Raw genomic sequence first — 18,878 nt, 5'->3', positions numbered from 1 at the left:
TTCACAATAACCGCCACCTTGGCTTGATCGACTTCTATTCCCCTGCTTGACAAGACGTGGCCTAGGACAATGCCCTCCGTGACTATGAAAAGGCATTTCTCAAATTTAATACCCAATCCTTCTGCCGGCATCTCTCCAGTACTCTGTTTAGGCTGTGAAGCCATTGCTCAAATGTGTTCCCATAGACAGTAAAATCGTACATGAAGATCTCAATGCAGTCTTCTAGTAAATCGGAGAAAATGCTCATCATGCATCTTTGAAAGGTACCTGGAGCATTGCAGAGGTGGTCTTCTCCTGGTCCTCTGGGTTCACCGCAATCTGGAAATAGCCTCTATACCCATCAAGGAAGCTGAAGTATTGCTTCCCGGCCAATCTCTCAAGCATTTGGTCAATGAATGGTAGTGGAAAATGATCATTCTTCGTGGCCGCATTCAGCTTCCTGTAATCAATGCACATCCTCCATCCAGTGACGGGTCTTGTTGGAATCAACTCGTTCTTCTCATTTTTCACCACTTGGATTCCATCCTTCTTCGGCACCATATGAACGGACTGACCCAATTGCTATCCGGAATGGAGTAGATGATTCCGATGGAGACCAGCTTGACTATCTTATTGAGTACCTCTTCCCTCATGTTGGGGTTGAGCTTTCATTGCTGGTCACGGTGAGGCTTTGCTCCTTCCTCTAGCCGGATATGGTGCATGCATAAGTCTGTGCTAATACCCACCAAATCCGTCAATTTCTACCCGTTGGCCTTTTGATTGCGCCTCAACACCTCCAGGTATTGATTTTCCTACCCCTGGGTCAACTGATTGTTGATGATTACTGGCAGCGTTTCATTCTCTCCCAGATAGGCGTACTTCAAATGTGCTTGAAGCGGCTTCAATTCCTTTGCGGGTGTGGGTACTTCAGTAGGTAGGGGGTTCCCTTCCGCTTCTCTTCTTAGTTGGGTGCCTTGATCAGGCAGCTTCTCAAGGCTTGATAGTTGAGCTATTCTGCTTAACCCAGCTGGCCGCGGTCGTACCTTTGTAGAAACCTTTGGGTACCATTACTGCCTTTGGCCGCGGTCGTACCTTTGGGTACCATTACTGCCTTTGCTATGGATTGATCATCCATCTCGCCAACCTTCATAGCGTCGTACTAGTCGGCGACTTCCTTCTCGATCTTTTCATTTGCTGCCGAGTCTGTGAATTGCCTTTGTAGAAACTCCTCCTCTAAATATTCTTGCACCAGAGGCTCGACTATGTCCACTGAGTGCACGTTTTCACCGTCCCTCAGGCTTTTCATCGCTTCATCGATGTAGAAAGTGAATTGCTCTCCATTGAAGTCCAGACTGATCGTCCCATTGCAGACGTCGATTATAGTGCTGGCTGTGGACAGGAACGACCTTCCCAACAAGACTCCACTAGACTCCTTCGCTGCTGGCTTTGACATTTTTATGACAAAGAAGTCGGCTGGGTATAGGAAATTGTTCACCTTCACTATCACGTCTTCAAGAATTCCCTCGGGGTGAATGCAAGATCTGTCGGCTAGCTGTATCATGATGTCGGTGTCGACAAGCTTAGCCTCTCCCAGCTTCTTGTAAATGGAATACGACAACACATTGATAGACGCCCCTAAATCGCACATTGCGTGCTCCATTTGAATATCTCCAATCGAAATCGGGAGCATGAACATCCCTGGGTCGGTCTTTTTTGATGGGAGGTCGCTCTGCTGGATCACTGCAGAGACATTCTCCTCTGTGATCATTCTTCCTTCTTCATTGACCTTGCCCGCCAGGTAGTCCTTGATAAATTTGCTGATAGGGGGCATCTTCAACGCCGTCAGGAGTGGCACCTTGACTTCCACGTCCTTGAATAGACTGGCCACATCGATCGTGGCGTCTCTCTTTCTGGTCACCATTCCGCGGTAGGGGTAGGGCTTGACCTTCTCCTGAGGTCTCGCTGCCTATTTTCACCTTTCCTTTGTCTCTTCCTCTAGCGGCTTGATCGAGGGAACTGGACTCTCCTTCTTCTTTGTAGCGCGGTCCAGATGTAGACACTGGAGAACTCGCAGGTGGGCTTTAAACATACTTTCCCTGACCTTAGGGAGACTTCACTGATGTTCTCTCGCCCAGTTGGCTGCACCGTGGCAGGGATCTTCCCTTCATTTCTTCTCAGTTTTCCCAGAGACATGGCAACTTAAGATAGTTGCTTTGTAAGCATGTCCAGCGCTGCCCTCTGCTCCTTCTGTGCTTCCTGGATATCACGCATCACATCATTAGGCTGGTGTGGAGCCATAATATCTCCTGGACCTTCGTTGGGGTGCCTGTTATATCTTTGATTCGAAGGTCCTCCGCCGTGGCTGGCCTGAGGGTAGTCGGACGGCCCATAGTGCTCTAGTTGATACTGGGACTGATGGTAGTGCTGGTTCATTGGATGTTGCGGATTTCTCCTTTGATGTGGCGGAACGTAGCTCACCACCTGATTGTTGGGTTGTCTTCCAGAGTTGCTTGACTGGGGGCCTTGATGTTTGTACCCCCAATTTCCCTCTTGTTGTCTGCCTGACCAGTTGGGCTGACTTTCCCTGGACCAGATACTCTGGGGTCCGCCTAATCAGTTGCCTTGACCACTCTACCCTCTATTTCCTCCGGTGTTCAGTCTTTCTTAAATTCGAGCAGGCCAATTGAGCTGCCCTTCGGAGGGTTGTGTCTGCTGAATAGATGGTTGAGGCGGTTGTCTTTGGCTCTGATCAGTCCACCTGAAGTTTGGATGATCTCTCCATGGAGCATCTCTCTGTTTTCCCTGGATCCAGTGGCCATCTGGGCTCCAATGGCCGACAACGTTTACTTGATTCGGAGCTTCTGGCTCAGGAGGAAACTCGCAGTAGTAATAATGGTGCTCCTCCGGAGGTGCTGGCACATACTTTTTCTCCTTAGGGGCTGGAGGTGGAGGTGCTCTGGCCTTCTCCACGGCTTCTAGCAGCTTCTTCTCCCTTTGCTCAAATCGAGCCTCCAACTTCTCGTTGCTTCGCGCTTCTGCTGCGTGCACCTCTCCTCCTTTTTGCTTCGATCAACCTCTCCAAAATATTCTTTGCTTGACTAAACGGGGTTTCAGAGAAATCCCCTTGGGCAACTAGATTGAGGTCGTTTTTGCTGTCCACAGTCAACCCACCATAAAAGGTTGAATAGACCTCCCGCTTTCTCATTTTGTGATTAGGACACGCATGCAGCAGTCCATGGAATCTGTCCCAATATTGTCCGAGAGGCTCGTCGTACTTCTGCCTCGCCTCTGTAATTTCTCTCTTCAAGGCACTTGTCTTTGATGTTGGGAAGAAGCGGTCCAGGAAGATCATGCGGAACTCGGCCAAGGTTCTAATCGAGCTTTCTGGAAGCCTTCTCAACCAGATTCTTGCATCTCCCTTCAAAACGAAGGGTATCGCCTTGATCCTGTAATCTTCTGACGTGGATCCAGCTGGTACTGGTTGAATGTCACAATATCTGCAAAATTCCTCCAAAAAGCCATAAGGGCATTCCTTTGGAAGTCCATAGAAACTTGAAAACATCGCGAGCACCCCTGATTTGACTGCGATTGCCCGTATTCCTCGGGTAACTGTGATTGCCTGAGTAGGCTCCTTCTCATCATGAGCGTGTAGAGAACCAATTCCCCAATTGTTGTCTACGACGGCCATCTTTGCTTCTGCTTCTTCGAGTAATGGTATTTCTTGTTTAATCGGCGTGGACAACTCTCCTTCCTCCTCACTGGTCAGTTGCTCAGCAGTAGATGATGATTCGGCTACTGCTAACGTGGCTCTGTAACGAGTGGTTACTACCGGCCTCTTGGACTCGCCATTGAGCGTTTGTATTTCTGTAAATGAGAGGATGATTCTACTGTCCTCCACGGTGGTACCTTCTCATGAAAAGAAGGAAAAACAAATTAAAAGCAATAAACAAAACTATTTACACCTATGCATTAAACACATCCATGTAATAACACCATGTTTCCCCGGCAACGGCGCCATTTGGTGATTGGGAGATAAATTGCTCGGATCAAGTTATAAGGAAAAATAACCGACCGGGTGGATCAGTTTGCAAATGTCATTGCGACTTGATCAAGGCACTTCTCTCTCTCACAAAAATATTTATAACTCCCTAACATGCAACCTACTTTTAACATTAAAGCAGCCACAAAGAAACTAGTGCGTTGAGTGTGTGTTTAGTGAACAGGGTTTGGCTGCGGCCACGATTTAAGTTGGGAGTTTTAAACTACGGGATTAAACTAGGCAGAATGTAAACTAACTACTGAATCAAGTGACTCATCATGCTAGAAATTAGCAAATTGATCAAGTAAACGACAAATTGGAACAAAAGATTTAACTACCTAAACACACTACGAATCTACGAAACACTTTGCCATTCAACATAATGAAAGTTCAACACTAGATCTGGGATTTTTAAAGATAAAGATGAGAATAGAATAGTAGACAAAAATTCCGAAACAAAATAACTTTGATTTTTAACTCAGATTTCAAAACCAAACTGTGAAGATGTAGAATACAAAACAAGGACGATTCTTTAACTACGCAACAAACACGAAATTAAACTAGGCAACTAAATCTAGAGTACAAGAAAGCGAATAAAGTTAAGAGATCCTCGGTCAGAAACTTGAGACGGCGCCGAACAGATCTAGGTTTCTCTGTCGCGCTCCCTTCGGTCGCTCTCCTTCTAGCTAACCATTACTATTGTCTAATCTAAGCTATTTTGGAACTGGAGAAAGACTTCTAACTAGGAACAGACGGAGAAAAAAGAAAAACTTCAACCAGCAAAAAAAAACTCAAAACCCGAAAAAATCCTCCTCACTATGGTGCTGCGCCCTCTATTTATAGGCTCTCCACAACAACCTCCAGCTGTGATAACAACTTTGGGAGCGTATATTCGTCCTTGCTGGGATTGCGCGTCTCATCCGTCGATACATGTCCTCCTTCTAGAATGTAGTGGTCCTTGATAACCGATTGAGGGTCGTTTTACAGCGCATCGGATATACTTGCCCTCTTTCTGTTTCGCAGTGGTCCCCCGGCTAACTGTTTGACCGTCAACTTGATCAACCTATACTCTTTTTGGCCTTTTCTGCCTTCTGTGCCAGCTTGGTCAGTTTGGCCTTGCTGCCCTTGGTCAAGCGGCATTCCTGCACAATTAACACTCGCTTTCCACCTGAAACTGGTCAAGTAGCATACTTTTTACCCTTTAAACCGATGCATGAAACATGCCTTATCAAGTAGCAATAGGTAGCCCAAAGTAGTGTGTCTTCACACATGCTACTTTGTCTTGGACTTTTCGGCTGCAAATAGGACTTTGTACTAGGAGTTATGAACCCGGTTATTATACTCTGATTTTATTTTGACTATGTACCATCTTCGCCTTCAGAATTAATGTTTTGAGTTTGACTTATCCCTTATATTTATCCTTTTATTTGAGACTATTTTAGTCACGTTATAGTTGCGCTCTCTATCACTAGGGAGTTGTGGTCGTGACAGAAACATAAATAGACGCACGGATTGCATAAAGACTAGATGTCATGATTGCCTCAAATTATGGAAAAAAATAGATTAAACATGAATTAACGCAATTAAATCAAGCAAGGATTATTAGTGTATTTTCATTACTAACTCGTGGAACACCTTGAAATCATGTACTCACATGTGGCAAACTTCCAAAGATGGGAAGTGATTTATCTCTCACTCTCAAAGTGTATAAAGGTAATGTGTATAGGCACTCAAATCATGCATCATGCAAAGTTTACCATAGGCTTGCTCAAAGTCTAATCCCTCCTCTACTAGATGTGATTAAGCATCAAAAGTCTGAAAGGTCTTTATTTTGGCTGTAATGTAGGCTCTTGGGTAAGTGAGGAATATTTGGCTAAAATGTGACTCAAAAATAAAAATATCCCAAGTAGAGTTAAAATTGACTCCACTTTTCTAAAAACCTAAGACACTTTTAACACTTATTTTTCTCCTTCAACTCACTTTCCAATCCTTTCATTTTTCTTTCTTTTCTTTACAACCTTTCTTTCTTTTTCTTTTTCATTTCTTTCTCATAAGCATCATTTCTAGATCAAACACACATTTTGAATTTTCACTATTTCACAGCTTGCACTTTTCTAGGTTTAAGCACACTACTTTTTATAACTTTCCTTCTTATCTCTCCAATTCATTCACAAAAGATAATAAATACTATACTAACCCAAGGAATATTCCCCATTTATATAGCTTCCAAAGAATAGGTTTAAAGGATCAAAAGTTGGCTCCAAAGGGAAAAATATGAGAAGGTCGAAAATTTGGGTATAAAAGTTGCTAAGAAAAGATGGCCTAACATCTTCCTAAATCAACTTAAACACTATGCAAACTTAGGCAGACTAGGAGCAAGTTCTAGAAACATATACATGCATGCAGATAAATCACACAAGAAAGAAATTAGGCTCAAATCTCACAAAGTATAAGCATGATTCAAGGCGAACAAGCAATTCACTATTTTGCACCTTTTTACCAAACCATCAAATCAAGACGTCAAGCCATAATTAATCAAAGATGAAAGGAATTATATATCATAGGCAACTCAGTCTAACATGTCCCTATAATTTGCAAGAATTTCCAATAATAAACCAAGATCATGCAAAACAATATAAGCTCAAAAATATAGACAAATCATGCAAGATAAAATAGCATCACAATGCTATGAACATGAACTATGAGTATAAACAATCTAGTCAACGAGGTGTTCAAATTTCATTCACAAAAATAGGATAATTCAAGCACACCCAAGAATGATACACAACAATGATTAATTCCAACAAATCCAATTCAACAATTTATCACAAGTATATCATCCCCCATCAAACTCCAATTCAAACTACCAAAATTTATACCAACAACAAAGTCATTCAATGAAAGAATTCAAGATCAATGCTCAGAAATTACAAGACGAACGTACCTTGCATTGGTTGGCAGTTGAGCACAAGAACAATTTGATAGAATCCAAAGAATTTGAGTAGGTGAGCAAATTTCAAGAGTGGGTGTGTGAATAATGTGGAGAAATAGAATTTAAAGAGAGAGGAGAAGTGGATGTTAGGGTTAGAAAGATAAAGAATGAAACAAGGAAAAGAGGAAACATACCTTAAGTAAAATTTCGTGTCTGACTCGCCTCAGCGGTCGCTGACTACTGTTCAGCGGACCGCTGTGGATCTGTCCTCATCGTTCTTCTCTCGGAGGGCCGCTGAAAATAACTCAGCGGTCCGCTGACCCTGCTCCAGTAAAATATTTTATTTTAAAGAAAAATGAAAAAAACTAAACAGAAAAAATTATAATTTTTTTTAAGAAAACCGAAAATAAACTTAACAAAAAAACTATATATATATATATATATATATATATATTAAAGAAACCAAAAAAAAATTAAAACCTAAAAAGAAAATTAAAGTAATATTCATACACCTCCGTTGTTGCTCCTGCTCTCCTCAAATACCTCAAAAATATCAAAAGAAATAATATTATTAGCTTAAATTAAATAATATTACACTCTAAATTAGTATTATCAACCTTTCTATAATATCAGCTTAAAGCAAGAATATTCCTCGGCAACGACGCCAAAAACTTGATGCACTTTTTATTAGCACTAAAAATACCTACAAATATACAGGGTAGATCTTGTATAACTAAAGGTCAGTACCAGGATATCGAACACGGGGAATATAATTGCAACTGACTATCATGTACTAAGCGTCATATACTATCTAGAGAAACAAGAGATTTGGTTTAACTAAGCAAAAACAAATAAAACAAAGCAAATAAATTAGGCAAAGAATGGAATTCCAAGAATAGTGGTTTCACAATTATGATTATACAAATTCCAACTACAACACCCTAGCACAGTTCATACTTCGATAGAACGAGTCACCTAAGTTTTGCCCATGCAGCACAAGCGTAGATTACTAACACTAGGGTTGTCAATCCTAGATCCGTAACTTCCAAAAGCTCCTAAGACCCTTGAAAAGTCCTCACTCTCAATTAATGGTATCGTTTTAAGGGAAGCTAATTGTAGTGTCTACTAAGTGGACCTAACTCGCCAACCTTCTCTCACGATTATGTAGCAAGTTATATTAAATCATCACAGAATGTGTCACTCAAACGTGAAGCATTATCCAACAACTTAGGGAAGAAACGAAGTAAGAACAAAACGGATATTATATTTGGTAAAAAGTTTCCTCCAAGTGATAGTAATTAAGGAATTTTCGTGCCCCATAGGTTAAGGAAAAGATTTGGCTTCACAAGGTAATGTCTTCTTTCCTTTCTTGAATTTCCGCCTAAAATTCTGCACTTGACAACTTTGCGCGACTTTGGTAGAACGGCCATAATTTTCTCTACAGAACACCGACAAATTGAGTTTGAAAAGAGGCTGTCGTGCGCGAACATGCCCAGCGGGCGCGGGTGAGAGTCAGAACGTTCATGAGTGATTTTCAGCGACCGCTGGCGCACGCCAGCGGTCAGCTGGGTTTCCTTCTGCTCCAACTTCAATACTTTGACGTTTTTATGCCCTTTTTAGCTCTATTTTCCACATTTCTCACAAAACACGTCAAAATACCAAAATAGATAAAATATGCAAATAATGGACATGTAATGCAACTTTGATGCTCAAAACGGACCACAAATGGCCTTAAAATAGTGTAAAATCCGAGCATATCACTGTCCCAGTTCAAACACGTTTTGCCGGTGATTCTGAAGTCCGATCAGAGCGTGCTACATACCATTCTCTTCCTCTTTGAAAGAGCTTCGCGTTGGTACCTTGATCATCTCAATTGGCAATCGAAGTTTTGTGGAGAAATTTATGGTCATTCTACGAAAGTCGCGCATTTCTATCAAAGTGCGGAATTTAGGCGTCAAGGAAGTAAAGAAACTATTACCTTGTGAAGCCAAATCTTTTCCTTGACTTATGGAGCACGAAATTTCCAACTTGGAAGACACTTTTTACCAAGTATAAATCTTTTTCAAGCATATATATACCCCATAGCCTAATTTAAAATATTCACACATTGAATCTTTTTCCTTGAACCCTAATTCCTTCATCCATCATTCCATCGACCATCCTTGGAGATTGGAGCAAGGAAAGAGAAGACTAAAGATTGCACAACAATTCATCCTTGGGTTTTGTATACTTTTTCTTTATGTTTTGTACTTTAATTTGTAGTTTTTTGTCTATGAGTAGCTAAACTATAAGAATTCTTGGGATGTGTTAGTAACTTTTATTGGTTTATATAATTCCAGTTTTTGGTATCCGTTTTGTTCATTGCATGCTTCTATTCTATGTGTTGGATAATTGTTTCACGTTTGAGTGACACATTCTGTGTTGATCTTTGACATGCAACATAATCCTGAGAGGAGGTTTGCGAGTTAGAAGAGCTTAGTTGATGCTATAATTAGCTTTCCTTAAAACGACACTGTTAATTGAGAGTGAGGACTGTTAGGGTTTGTATACTAGAAATCACCTTTCGAGTGATTGAATACTGTAAAACTATAATAATTATTTTCCAATGAATGCAACAGATTATTTTTGTCGTAATGTTGTTATGTTTTACATTTAATGGGTGTTTAATGCATATTTAAATGTATAAGTCAACATAACAAAGTCTAAGTCTATGTTTTAGTAGACCGGTTGTGGGCTGCGCTCAATCTAAGGTACGCGGTCAGTTCTGAACAAAGAAAAATAAGAATTTCACAACCTAGAAAGGCCTAGACTACCTATTGTGAAAGGTTGTAATGTCAGTCCGATTATTTCTAAGCCTTATTGAAATATGATGACATTGATGTGGTATAGCACTGAATGAATCTAACAGCAAGATGAGTCTTTATGCTATCTATTGAAAGACGAGGTCTTGATAACTAATTTCTTAATCAATGTACATTAGCATTGAGCATACGATATTGAGTATCTACTACTTTGACTTACCAAAGGTGTGGGTTTTTCGTCACCCAACGATCCAGGTATATTGGGTAGTGGTGATCATTATCTGGCGGTGCTAGGATTGCTATTATATTGAATTGCGCGCGAGGAGAGTCTCGTTTGATAACATCCACAAGAGGAGCTCGAAACAAGGTTTTATTATTCATAACCTAACTATTTGGAGTTTGATTACTCTATGAATAATAAATAAGAGTTTCTTGCTAAGTCCACTCTTGGAGATTAAAATATGTTAATTAATTAAGTCCGTAGCAGACATTAATTAATTAATGGGTGTTTCTATATTAAGCGCGGGAAACGAATTAAACAAATTAAAGGAAACCCAGAACACTTGTAATTTCAGATTTGGAAAGGCAGTGCAATATTACTTCTGTAGTGGCTGCTTTTAATATTCCAATATAAGCTTGTATTAAATTGTGGGTTCAATTTAATTAGTAAAAGCTAATTGGGTGAGGTCATGTCCAAATTCTTCCTTAGATCCCTGACTGGGCCCAATATGTGACTTAATATAAATAGGAGAATAAAGGAGACAGAAAAGATAACAATTATTCTCATTAAAATTTTCGTCCCCTCCTTTTTGAGAGAGAGAGATCAAAAATTGCTTCTTCCGTTAGTAGAGTTCTGTCTTCGTTATTCGAGTCCTAGTATTCTGGTGAGATTTGCCCACACAAATATCAGTATACAGTCTGGGACACCAGTCAGAAGATCCGAGGTTGAGTTCTGAAGATCTTCACGTGGAGAAGACGCAAGCCATCTTCGATTCTTTGGAGAATCAACAAGGTAAATTGGTTGACTCCGTAGTATGCATGTTTTAGGATTTATTTGTTCTAAAGCATGATTTAAATTCAAGTTACGAGCATGATACATGTGATAATTACGCGAATAGAATTTGTCTAAATAATCTGCTAAATAGATCAAATTCATGTGATCGGTATTTCATGCACGCTTCCGCTGCCAACCCCTTCAAGGACATCTTGAGGGTCTAATTGAACTTTTGAGGATCTAAGATTGACGACCTTAGTGTGTAACCTACTTTGTGCCGCATGGGCAACACTTATGTGAGTCGTTCTGGTAATGCATGAACTCTGCTAGGGTATCATAACTGTGTTTAGTGTAAACCATAATTGTGCAAAGCTATATCCTTGGAATTCCACTCTTTGCATGATTTACTTTGGTTATTTGAATGTTTTGTCGTATTTGCTTGATTTATTTGTGCCTAGTTAATTAATTCACACAAAAACTCTTGTTTCTCTAGATATTAATTTACGCTTAGTACATGATAGCCAGTTGCAATTATATTCTTTGGTTCGATATCCCGGTACTGACCTTTAGTTATACTATTCATGCCTTGTATACTTGCAAGTAGTTGCAGTGCTAAAAAATAGTGCATCAATAGCCTTCAAATATATCACTAATTGGAAGAAGGTTCGAAATCTAGATAACTGGGTGGGTGGCACTAGGGATGTCAATCGGGCCGGCCCACCGGGTTTCGGGCCAACCCTACTCGGGTTGCGGGTCAATCGGGTGCGGGCTAATCGGGTTGAGGTTTTTTCGGGTTATAAAAGTTCAACCCTAACCCTAAACGCTCGGGTTTCGGGCTGGCCCAGCGGGTTAATCGGGTTGCTACCGATAAAATTAACATGTGATCAATCCAATAAATAATGACGAAAATTAGTTATATTTATAAAATATAAATATTTAATTATGATGAATTTGAGATATATACTTAAACTCAAACACAAACATGATCAAATACTAATATTTGAGATTTGTGTAAAATAAAACATAAATTTAAATATTTTAAAGCATGTTTTAAAACATGTTTTACAAATTTAAATATTTATTAATGAATTAGAAGTTTCTAATTTATTTATTTATTATTATATTAATAAAAATTTAATATATAATTTATATGTTTAATATAAAATATGAATGTTATTTTTTAGTTATCTATATTATAAAAATAATCAATGAAATTGTCCAATTAGGAGTCAAACAAATAGAACAATAGAAATTTTATCGGGTTTTCGGGCCAGTCCATTGGGTTTTCGGGTCTGACCCTAACGGGTTGCGGGTTAATCGGGTGCGGGCTAATCGGGTTGTAATTTTATCGGGCTAGAAATTTTAAACCCTAACCCTATAAATTTGGCGGGTTATTCGGGTCAGCCCACGGGTTGCGGGCTGCATTGACATCCCTAGGTGGCACCCAATACTCCTTGGGCTCCATAATATGAATCTTAGGGATTTAAGACACATATGTTTGCCCAAACATGCTCCAAAAATATTTCAAATACCTAAATAACCCAACAAGAATTGAAATAATAAAAATGTTGGAAAAGGAAGATAACGAAAGTGCTTGGAACCTATAGGCCTTCTACAAAACAGACAAACCAAAGGTAACTTTCACTAAAGCAAGAATCTAATGGCTCCACAAAAATAACAATAAAAGAACTAGAATTGCGTACCTTAACCATCCAATCTAAGCCCTACAATATACTCCCTCCGTCCCAATAAATATGCAACATTTGGTTTCCGGCACGAAATTTTATGCAGTGTTGTTATGTGAGTTAATGAAAAGAGTGTAAAGTAAGAGAAAATAAAAGTAGAGATAGTGTTTTTTCCATTTTAGGAAACATTTCATTTTTATTGGGACAACTCAAAAAGGGAGGGAGGCAAGGATATGGCGCCATCCAGGAGGTCCTGAGTTCGAATCCTGGATGGCGCAACTTGGGATTAATTTCCCTGTGGGCCCAAGGCTTGTTGCCTTGGGACTTTGCAAGCATACGGGCCTGGACCAGTCTGAGGGTGGTCTACTTTCAGGCTTGGACCCGCCTGAGGGTGGTCCGCTTACTCTCACGAGACCCGTCTGAGGGTAGTGCAGCAGCTAGTTCGTGGGACCACGAGGGAAAGGGAGAGGCCGGTGCTTGGCCTGGACCCGTCTGAGGGTGGTGCAACAGCTAGTTCGTGGGACCACGAGGGACAGGACGAGGCTAGTTCGAGGGACCACGAGGGGAAGGGAGAGGCTAGTTCGTGGGACCACGAGGGGCTGGAAAAGGCTGGTTCGCTTGCCAATGTATCTCGAACTCCAATGTGTGTGTGTGTGTAAAAAAAAAAAACTCAAAAAGGAAAACGTTTCATTTCTAATGGGACAGAGGGAGTATTAAAATGCAATCACTAGGAATTTTGGATAAATCTTCAAAAGATGAAGTGGAATGCTCTCAAATGGAGTCTTGACAGTTTTACAATTTTCAAAGCTGATCTCTCACAACTCCTAGTTAAGTATTTATTCTAGACGCTAAAAATATCACAAAATGGTGAAAAAAACACAAAAACAACCCGTCTGGGTGTCTCGGTGAGTTGCTGGGTTGCTGGAACAGTTCTGGAAAACTGGTCGGTCTTTGCGACCCGCCGACATACCACTCGGCAAGTCGCCGGTTTTGCACTGCCTCTACGCAGTTTCCGTAGAACGACCATATCTATCCCCTCTGGACTCCGATTGAGGAATGCAAGGTAGCGAAGATCTTTCGAATACAAAGATAATGGTGGTAAGATAAGAGAATTTGGATGTTATCTTGAGGGAGAATAATGTAGAAGAAACTATACTCTATAGTATTTTCTGTCTTACATTACTTTCTCTCCACTTTAACTATTTATTATCATTTTTCCCAAAACACGTACGAAAAAAACGTGTCACCTTAGCTGGGACGGAGGGAGTATTTCTCGTATTTAAGATATAACTATTCATTAATTAATTTAAATCGGTTATTAGACTTTAATTAATTAATAATTTTTTCCAAGAGTTGTCTAGGTCGACAACTTTATTTATTATTCCGTAATAAATACCAATCGGTAGAGTTTTTGAACCATAAAGCTGTTTTGTAACCTCTTATGGATATTATCAAACTGGACTCACCTACCAAACGATTCATTGTAATAACAATATCAGGATTTTATTATGAAAAATCATTACCATATGATAAATCAAAGTAGTTCATAATCAATATCGTATGCTCAATGTTATGTCAACATTGATTAAGAAATAACAATCATCAAGACCTCCTCTTCTAGTAAATAACAAGAAAACTTATCTCAACAGTTAAATCCTTTAGTGCTATAACACACTAGTGTCGTTTATTTTCTAAGGTAAAGAAACATGCAGATTGACACTGCAACCTTTCATGGTTGGTAGACAAAGCCTATCAAGGTTGTAAAATATTTTTTTCTTCTACAAAGAACCGATTGTGTTACCTACTATGAACGTTGTTTACAACCAATCTACGAAATGAAACACCGAGACTATGAATGGCGGAATGACACGCCCAAAACCATAATTAGGGTTTGAGCCGCCACCACACAGCCGAGGCTGCTGCCGCCATTGCTGCCCTCGTTTGCATGGCCGCCGACAGTCGCTTCCTGGAGTAGCCACCTGTCCTCACAGAATCAAGTGAGTCGCGTGTGTGTGAGTTGGCATAGTAGTAATATAATATGGTTAATGTTTGAGACCAAAAGTTTCGAATTTGAATCTATGGTCTTTTAATTAATTACCAATAGAAAATGTGAATCTATATTTAATTTAATGTCATAATTATTAAAATACTAAAATAGTAGTAGTAAAAAAATGATTAATGCTTGAGATCAAAAGTTTCGATTTGGAATGTAGAAAAAATGAATCTGGCTATTACATTATTGATTTTGTGATTTCCCATTTCTTTGTGTCATTATGGATTTTTTTGATTTCCCATTTTTTTGTGTCGGATTGATGGATTGATGGTAGAGGCCGATTCTGTTTTTAATTAATTATATCCGCATGATTTTGATGCGTTGTCATTAAATGAATTCACTAGGTCAAAAAAGTGTTTTGAAATGGAATTCTTCTATTGCGATTATTGTACTCTTAACATGGTTTATTGCTATTAGTTTGAGTGTGAAAAAAAATGATAAATTATATAATTCCTAATTTTAGTGCTTCATATATACCCCCTTAAGATTTGTTTCATCCACTTTCTTTTCTTTTTATAGTAGTAATATTTATTTTTGTTTTTTGTGCTTCATTGATCTGCCGTTTTATCCATTTATTTACAGCCTTTTCGTGTAGATTAGTGGATTTGGATAGTTAAACGTGTAAATTACTTTTATTAATCGTAATTAAATAATGTATTTGCTTGTGCTTAGAGCCTTAGACAATGATATCGCTTGTTTAAATAATGACACATGCCTCTGCGATTGTCTGAGATCGTTCTCATGGACAAAACCATGTTAAAAATCTGCCTAATGTTTGTTAACTATTCGTATACCTAACTAATTTAGCCCAATTTAGGTTCTTCATTGAGTAAAGCATTAAAGGTTGGAAAGAGGACATTGTTTCCTCATTTCAACTAAATCATAATTCAGATAATTAAGGACCCAGTTTTTTGATAAATAAATATATTCATCAAAAACATTTTAGGTATTAAAAAAACAACTTAGTTGTACTAGTTGCAGAGAATTAAATTTGATTTAAATTGTTTTACACCAAATGACATACTTGATGGTCATATTTTTCTTGATTTATGGATTTATGCAAGTTTTGCACCTATGTACAAAATATCATCATAGCAATGAATACTAGTAGTGTTTTGTCTCGAAATTTATGCAAGTTTTGTTTCGTGAGTTAATGAAAAAATAGTAAAGTAAGAGAAATGAAAAAGTAGAGATAATGTCGTTTCTATTTTAGGAAATGTTTATTTTTAATGGAATAACTCATAAAGGAAAAACGTTTCATTTTGAATGAGACAGATGAAGTATATGCAACAATGACTAACAAAGCATGCTACGTTTGGATTTATGGCAGAGCAACAATTGCACAAGTGCGTTTTTCCTAACCGCCGCAGCTCAGACCTTGCTATGTGTGAAGTTAGCCGAAAGCCTCGGTGTCAAGATCGCAGATCGATGGGTAACATGGTTGAAGATAGCGAGCATGCCCGTGTTAGTGTCCGTTTTGGCAACTCCCGCAATCTTGTACAAGATTTATCCACCGGAGATCAAGAGCACCCCCGACGCCCCTGCAATGGCACGCCAAAAGCTCGAACAGATGGGGCCCATCAAGCGAGATGAATGGATCATGATAGTAACATTGGTGCTAACCGTTTCACTATGGATCACAGGTTAAGCAATTGTCAACACTTAATGCTTGTTTGGTAGTGTAGATAAGGCTAAGATATTATGAGTTATATGGGCTTATTTGACTGTTTGGTAGATAAGATGAGGCCCATGTTAGGCGCAAAAGCCCTTCTTACTCTAATTATCTGGTGTTATCTTAACATGCCCACCAAACATGCACTTAGTTTAGCTGGCCCTCTTGTTTCTTATTAACCACGTCTCCAACCAAATCCATTTGCGTGCAGAGAAGCTCTGAAAATGTCTAGTGTGGTTGCGGCTATGATAGGCTTATCAGTGCTGCTGCTAACCGGTGTGCTTGAATGGGAAGATTGCCTGAATGAGACACAAGCTTGGGATACAGTGGTTTGGTTTGGAGCTTTGGTCGGGATTGATGACTGTTCTTGGTGTCATACCGTGGCTGTCAGACTGCATCGCCACCTTTCTTAAATCGCTCTCGCTCAGCTGGTTCGGATCATTTAGCCTCCTCCAAATAACCTACTTCTTCATCCACTACTTGTTTGCTAGCCAAACCGCGCATGTTGGGGCACTCTATTCCGCCTTTCTTGGCATGCAGTTGGCCGCGACAGTCCCGAGCTTACTCGATGCGTTGTCTTTGGCCTATAACACTAATCTTTTCGGTGCAATAACACATTATAGCAGTGGCCAAGCTGCAGTCTACTGTGGGGGTATGCTTCTTTTTTCTTGTAAAAAACGGGACGAAAAGATCGATGTTTTTACTCACATTATTTTTATTTTGTTTTTTGATTTGCAGGTGGCTTTGTAGATCTTCATCATGTTTTTATTTTGGGTATAACAATGGCTCTAATTCAGCTTGTGATATGGGCGTTAGTTGGAGCTGCCTGGTGGAAGATTTTGGGGCTTTATTGAGCAGGTCGGCCTTCTTTGTTTTCGTCCCTGGTCTTTATTTAGTACACGTGACGTGCATTGGTAACAACGGAACAAAAGGCGTAACATGAAAATGAAAATTGATGCCAATATCAGTTTATTTTCTGCGAAACAATTTATAGGTATTTATAGAGGTAGTTGTGTATATTTGAGTTGAGCATAGGTTGCAGATGTGAATGTCTCAAGTTGCTCACATAAAACACTGCAGAATAACATCCAAGTTACTGTGAAGTGCTCAATACATTTTGCAAATATTTGCCAAAAATAGCTGTGTTCATCAACAATTCATCCTATATTTTATTTAACCTACGTTTTTAGTTGAATCCGTCACGCATAGTTTTGTCTATTAGTATGATTTATGTGCCATGGTACACCAATAGCACTACAAATTTCTTATGATAGTTAAAATCATAAACTTTCACATTATAGCTAAAATAAAAGGCGCAACCTTGTGGCCTCCATTTTCATTACGAAAAACAAGGAATTTTTCAAATAAAAACAAATTAATGAGGGATCAAACCGTCAATCCTATATCGCAAAAATGTTACGAATAGTGTTTTGTTGTCGGAAAATCTTCGACTTCATCTTTACAAAATACGTATAAATGAGTAGATTGGACAATTTCATTGTCTATAACTTCAGGTAATTGTTTACTTATTCAAGTAGACGTTCTTATACGACAATATTTTTATATTGAATTTCTACTAAAGATAGATGCAGCTCATTATACGACAATTATTATAAATATAGTGCATATAGACATGCTATTGTGTCAATTTAAAATCTTCGAACATCCAGTCTTGGAAATTTACGTGCATTCATTGCTAGAACTAACCTTAGTTATGTGTTCAACTAGTGTTGTGGCTTTTTTGTTATTGTCCCGTCCAAAAAAAAGTCTGACAACATGAATTTTAAAATAAAACTGATAAAGTAAAAAAAATACTATTAGTAAAAAATTAGATTCACCTCATATAATGATATAAGTTCAACAAAAAAGAAAGATAAATACATCAACAAAACTCTCAGCAAAATAAAAGAAAGACCATACTACCACAAATAAAGATACTCTTAACTGCAAAAACAAAGAAAATGATATATTTTTTTATGCATCAAACATGCTCAAACCGTTGAATAATGGTGAGCGCATTTCAACTTAATAACATCAAAAAAAGAGCTAGAAGAAGCTCACAAAAACCTGCGACGACGAGCCAGTCTGAACAACACAGCCAGCACAAACAACAACGAGACAAAAGCACAAAAACAAAGACACAAGACAGCCCAATGGCACACAAGGACACGACACAACAAAACAACACAATGATTACAACCCAAAAAAGCATACACAAGCAGCAAACAAAAGCGACAGCTAGTAAACTTGTACTCAAGTGTGCAACGAATGACAATCGAGAGGCGAGAAAAGGGAACCACTTCGATCTAGGGAGAGGGCGTGGATTAAGCAAGTCTTGCTACAGCTTGTCAAAGAAGCAGATCAAAGCAATCAACCTCCAAAGGCTACTGGAGAGCTAGCGGCTGAAGAAGACGTGGTTGATAGTATTGAATTCTCCATACAAAGAGCGCAATGACCATCTTCAACTCCGGTAATGCCAAGCTTGAACAATCTCTCCTTGGTATGATATATCGTAGTATCATATTAAATTATTTATTGGATGATTTTGATATATTATTGATTTGATAAATTAATATTCCATTTTCCTATATACTAAATCAATGGGGTATTGGTCCCTAAAATCATAAACTTTTGTCAAAATATTCCCAAGAACTTTAAATTTATCCTAAAAAATCATGAACTTAATTCCCACCAAATCAGTATTTTTCTCAATTCATGGGAAA

At 39.0% G+C, this 18,878-nt stretch overlaps 1 protein-coding gene and 1 pseudogene across 1 annotated transcript; one reads left to right on the top strand and one right to left on the bottom strand.

Annotated features, from left to right (window-relative positions):
* Nucleotides 1-1,138: 1,138 nt before the first annotated feature.
* Nucleotides 1,139-1,900, bottom strand: LOC121766851. Its single transcript, XM_042163086.1, has one exon. The coding sequence runs from the start codon at nt 1,898-1,900 to the stop codon at nt 1,139-1,141; it is 762 nt and encodes a 253-aa protein (XP_042019020.1).
* Nucleotides 1,901-15,789: 13,889 nt separating this feature from the next.
* On the top strand, nt 15,790-17,247 carry LOC121766850 (annotated as a pseudogene).
* Nucleotides 17,248-18,878: the final 1,631 nt, after the last annotated feature.

Source organism: Salvia splendens, chromosome 15 (assembly GCF_004379255.2).
Source record: "Salvia splendens isolate huo1 chromosome 15, SspV2, whole genome shotgun sequence".
Taxonomy (NCBI): Eukaryota; Viridiplantae; Streptophyta; class Magnoliopsida; order Lamiales; family Lamiaceae; genus Salvia; species Salvia splendens.
This window is presented reverse-complemented; position numbering and strand designations above follow the sequence as displayed.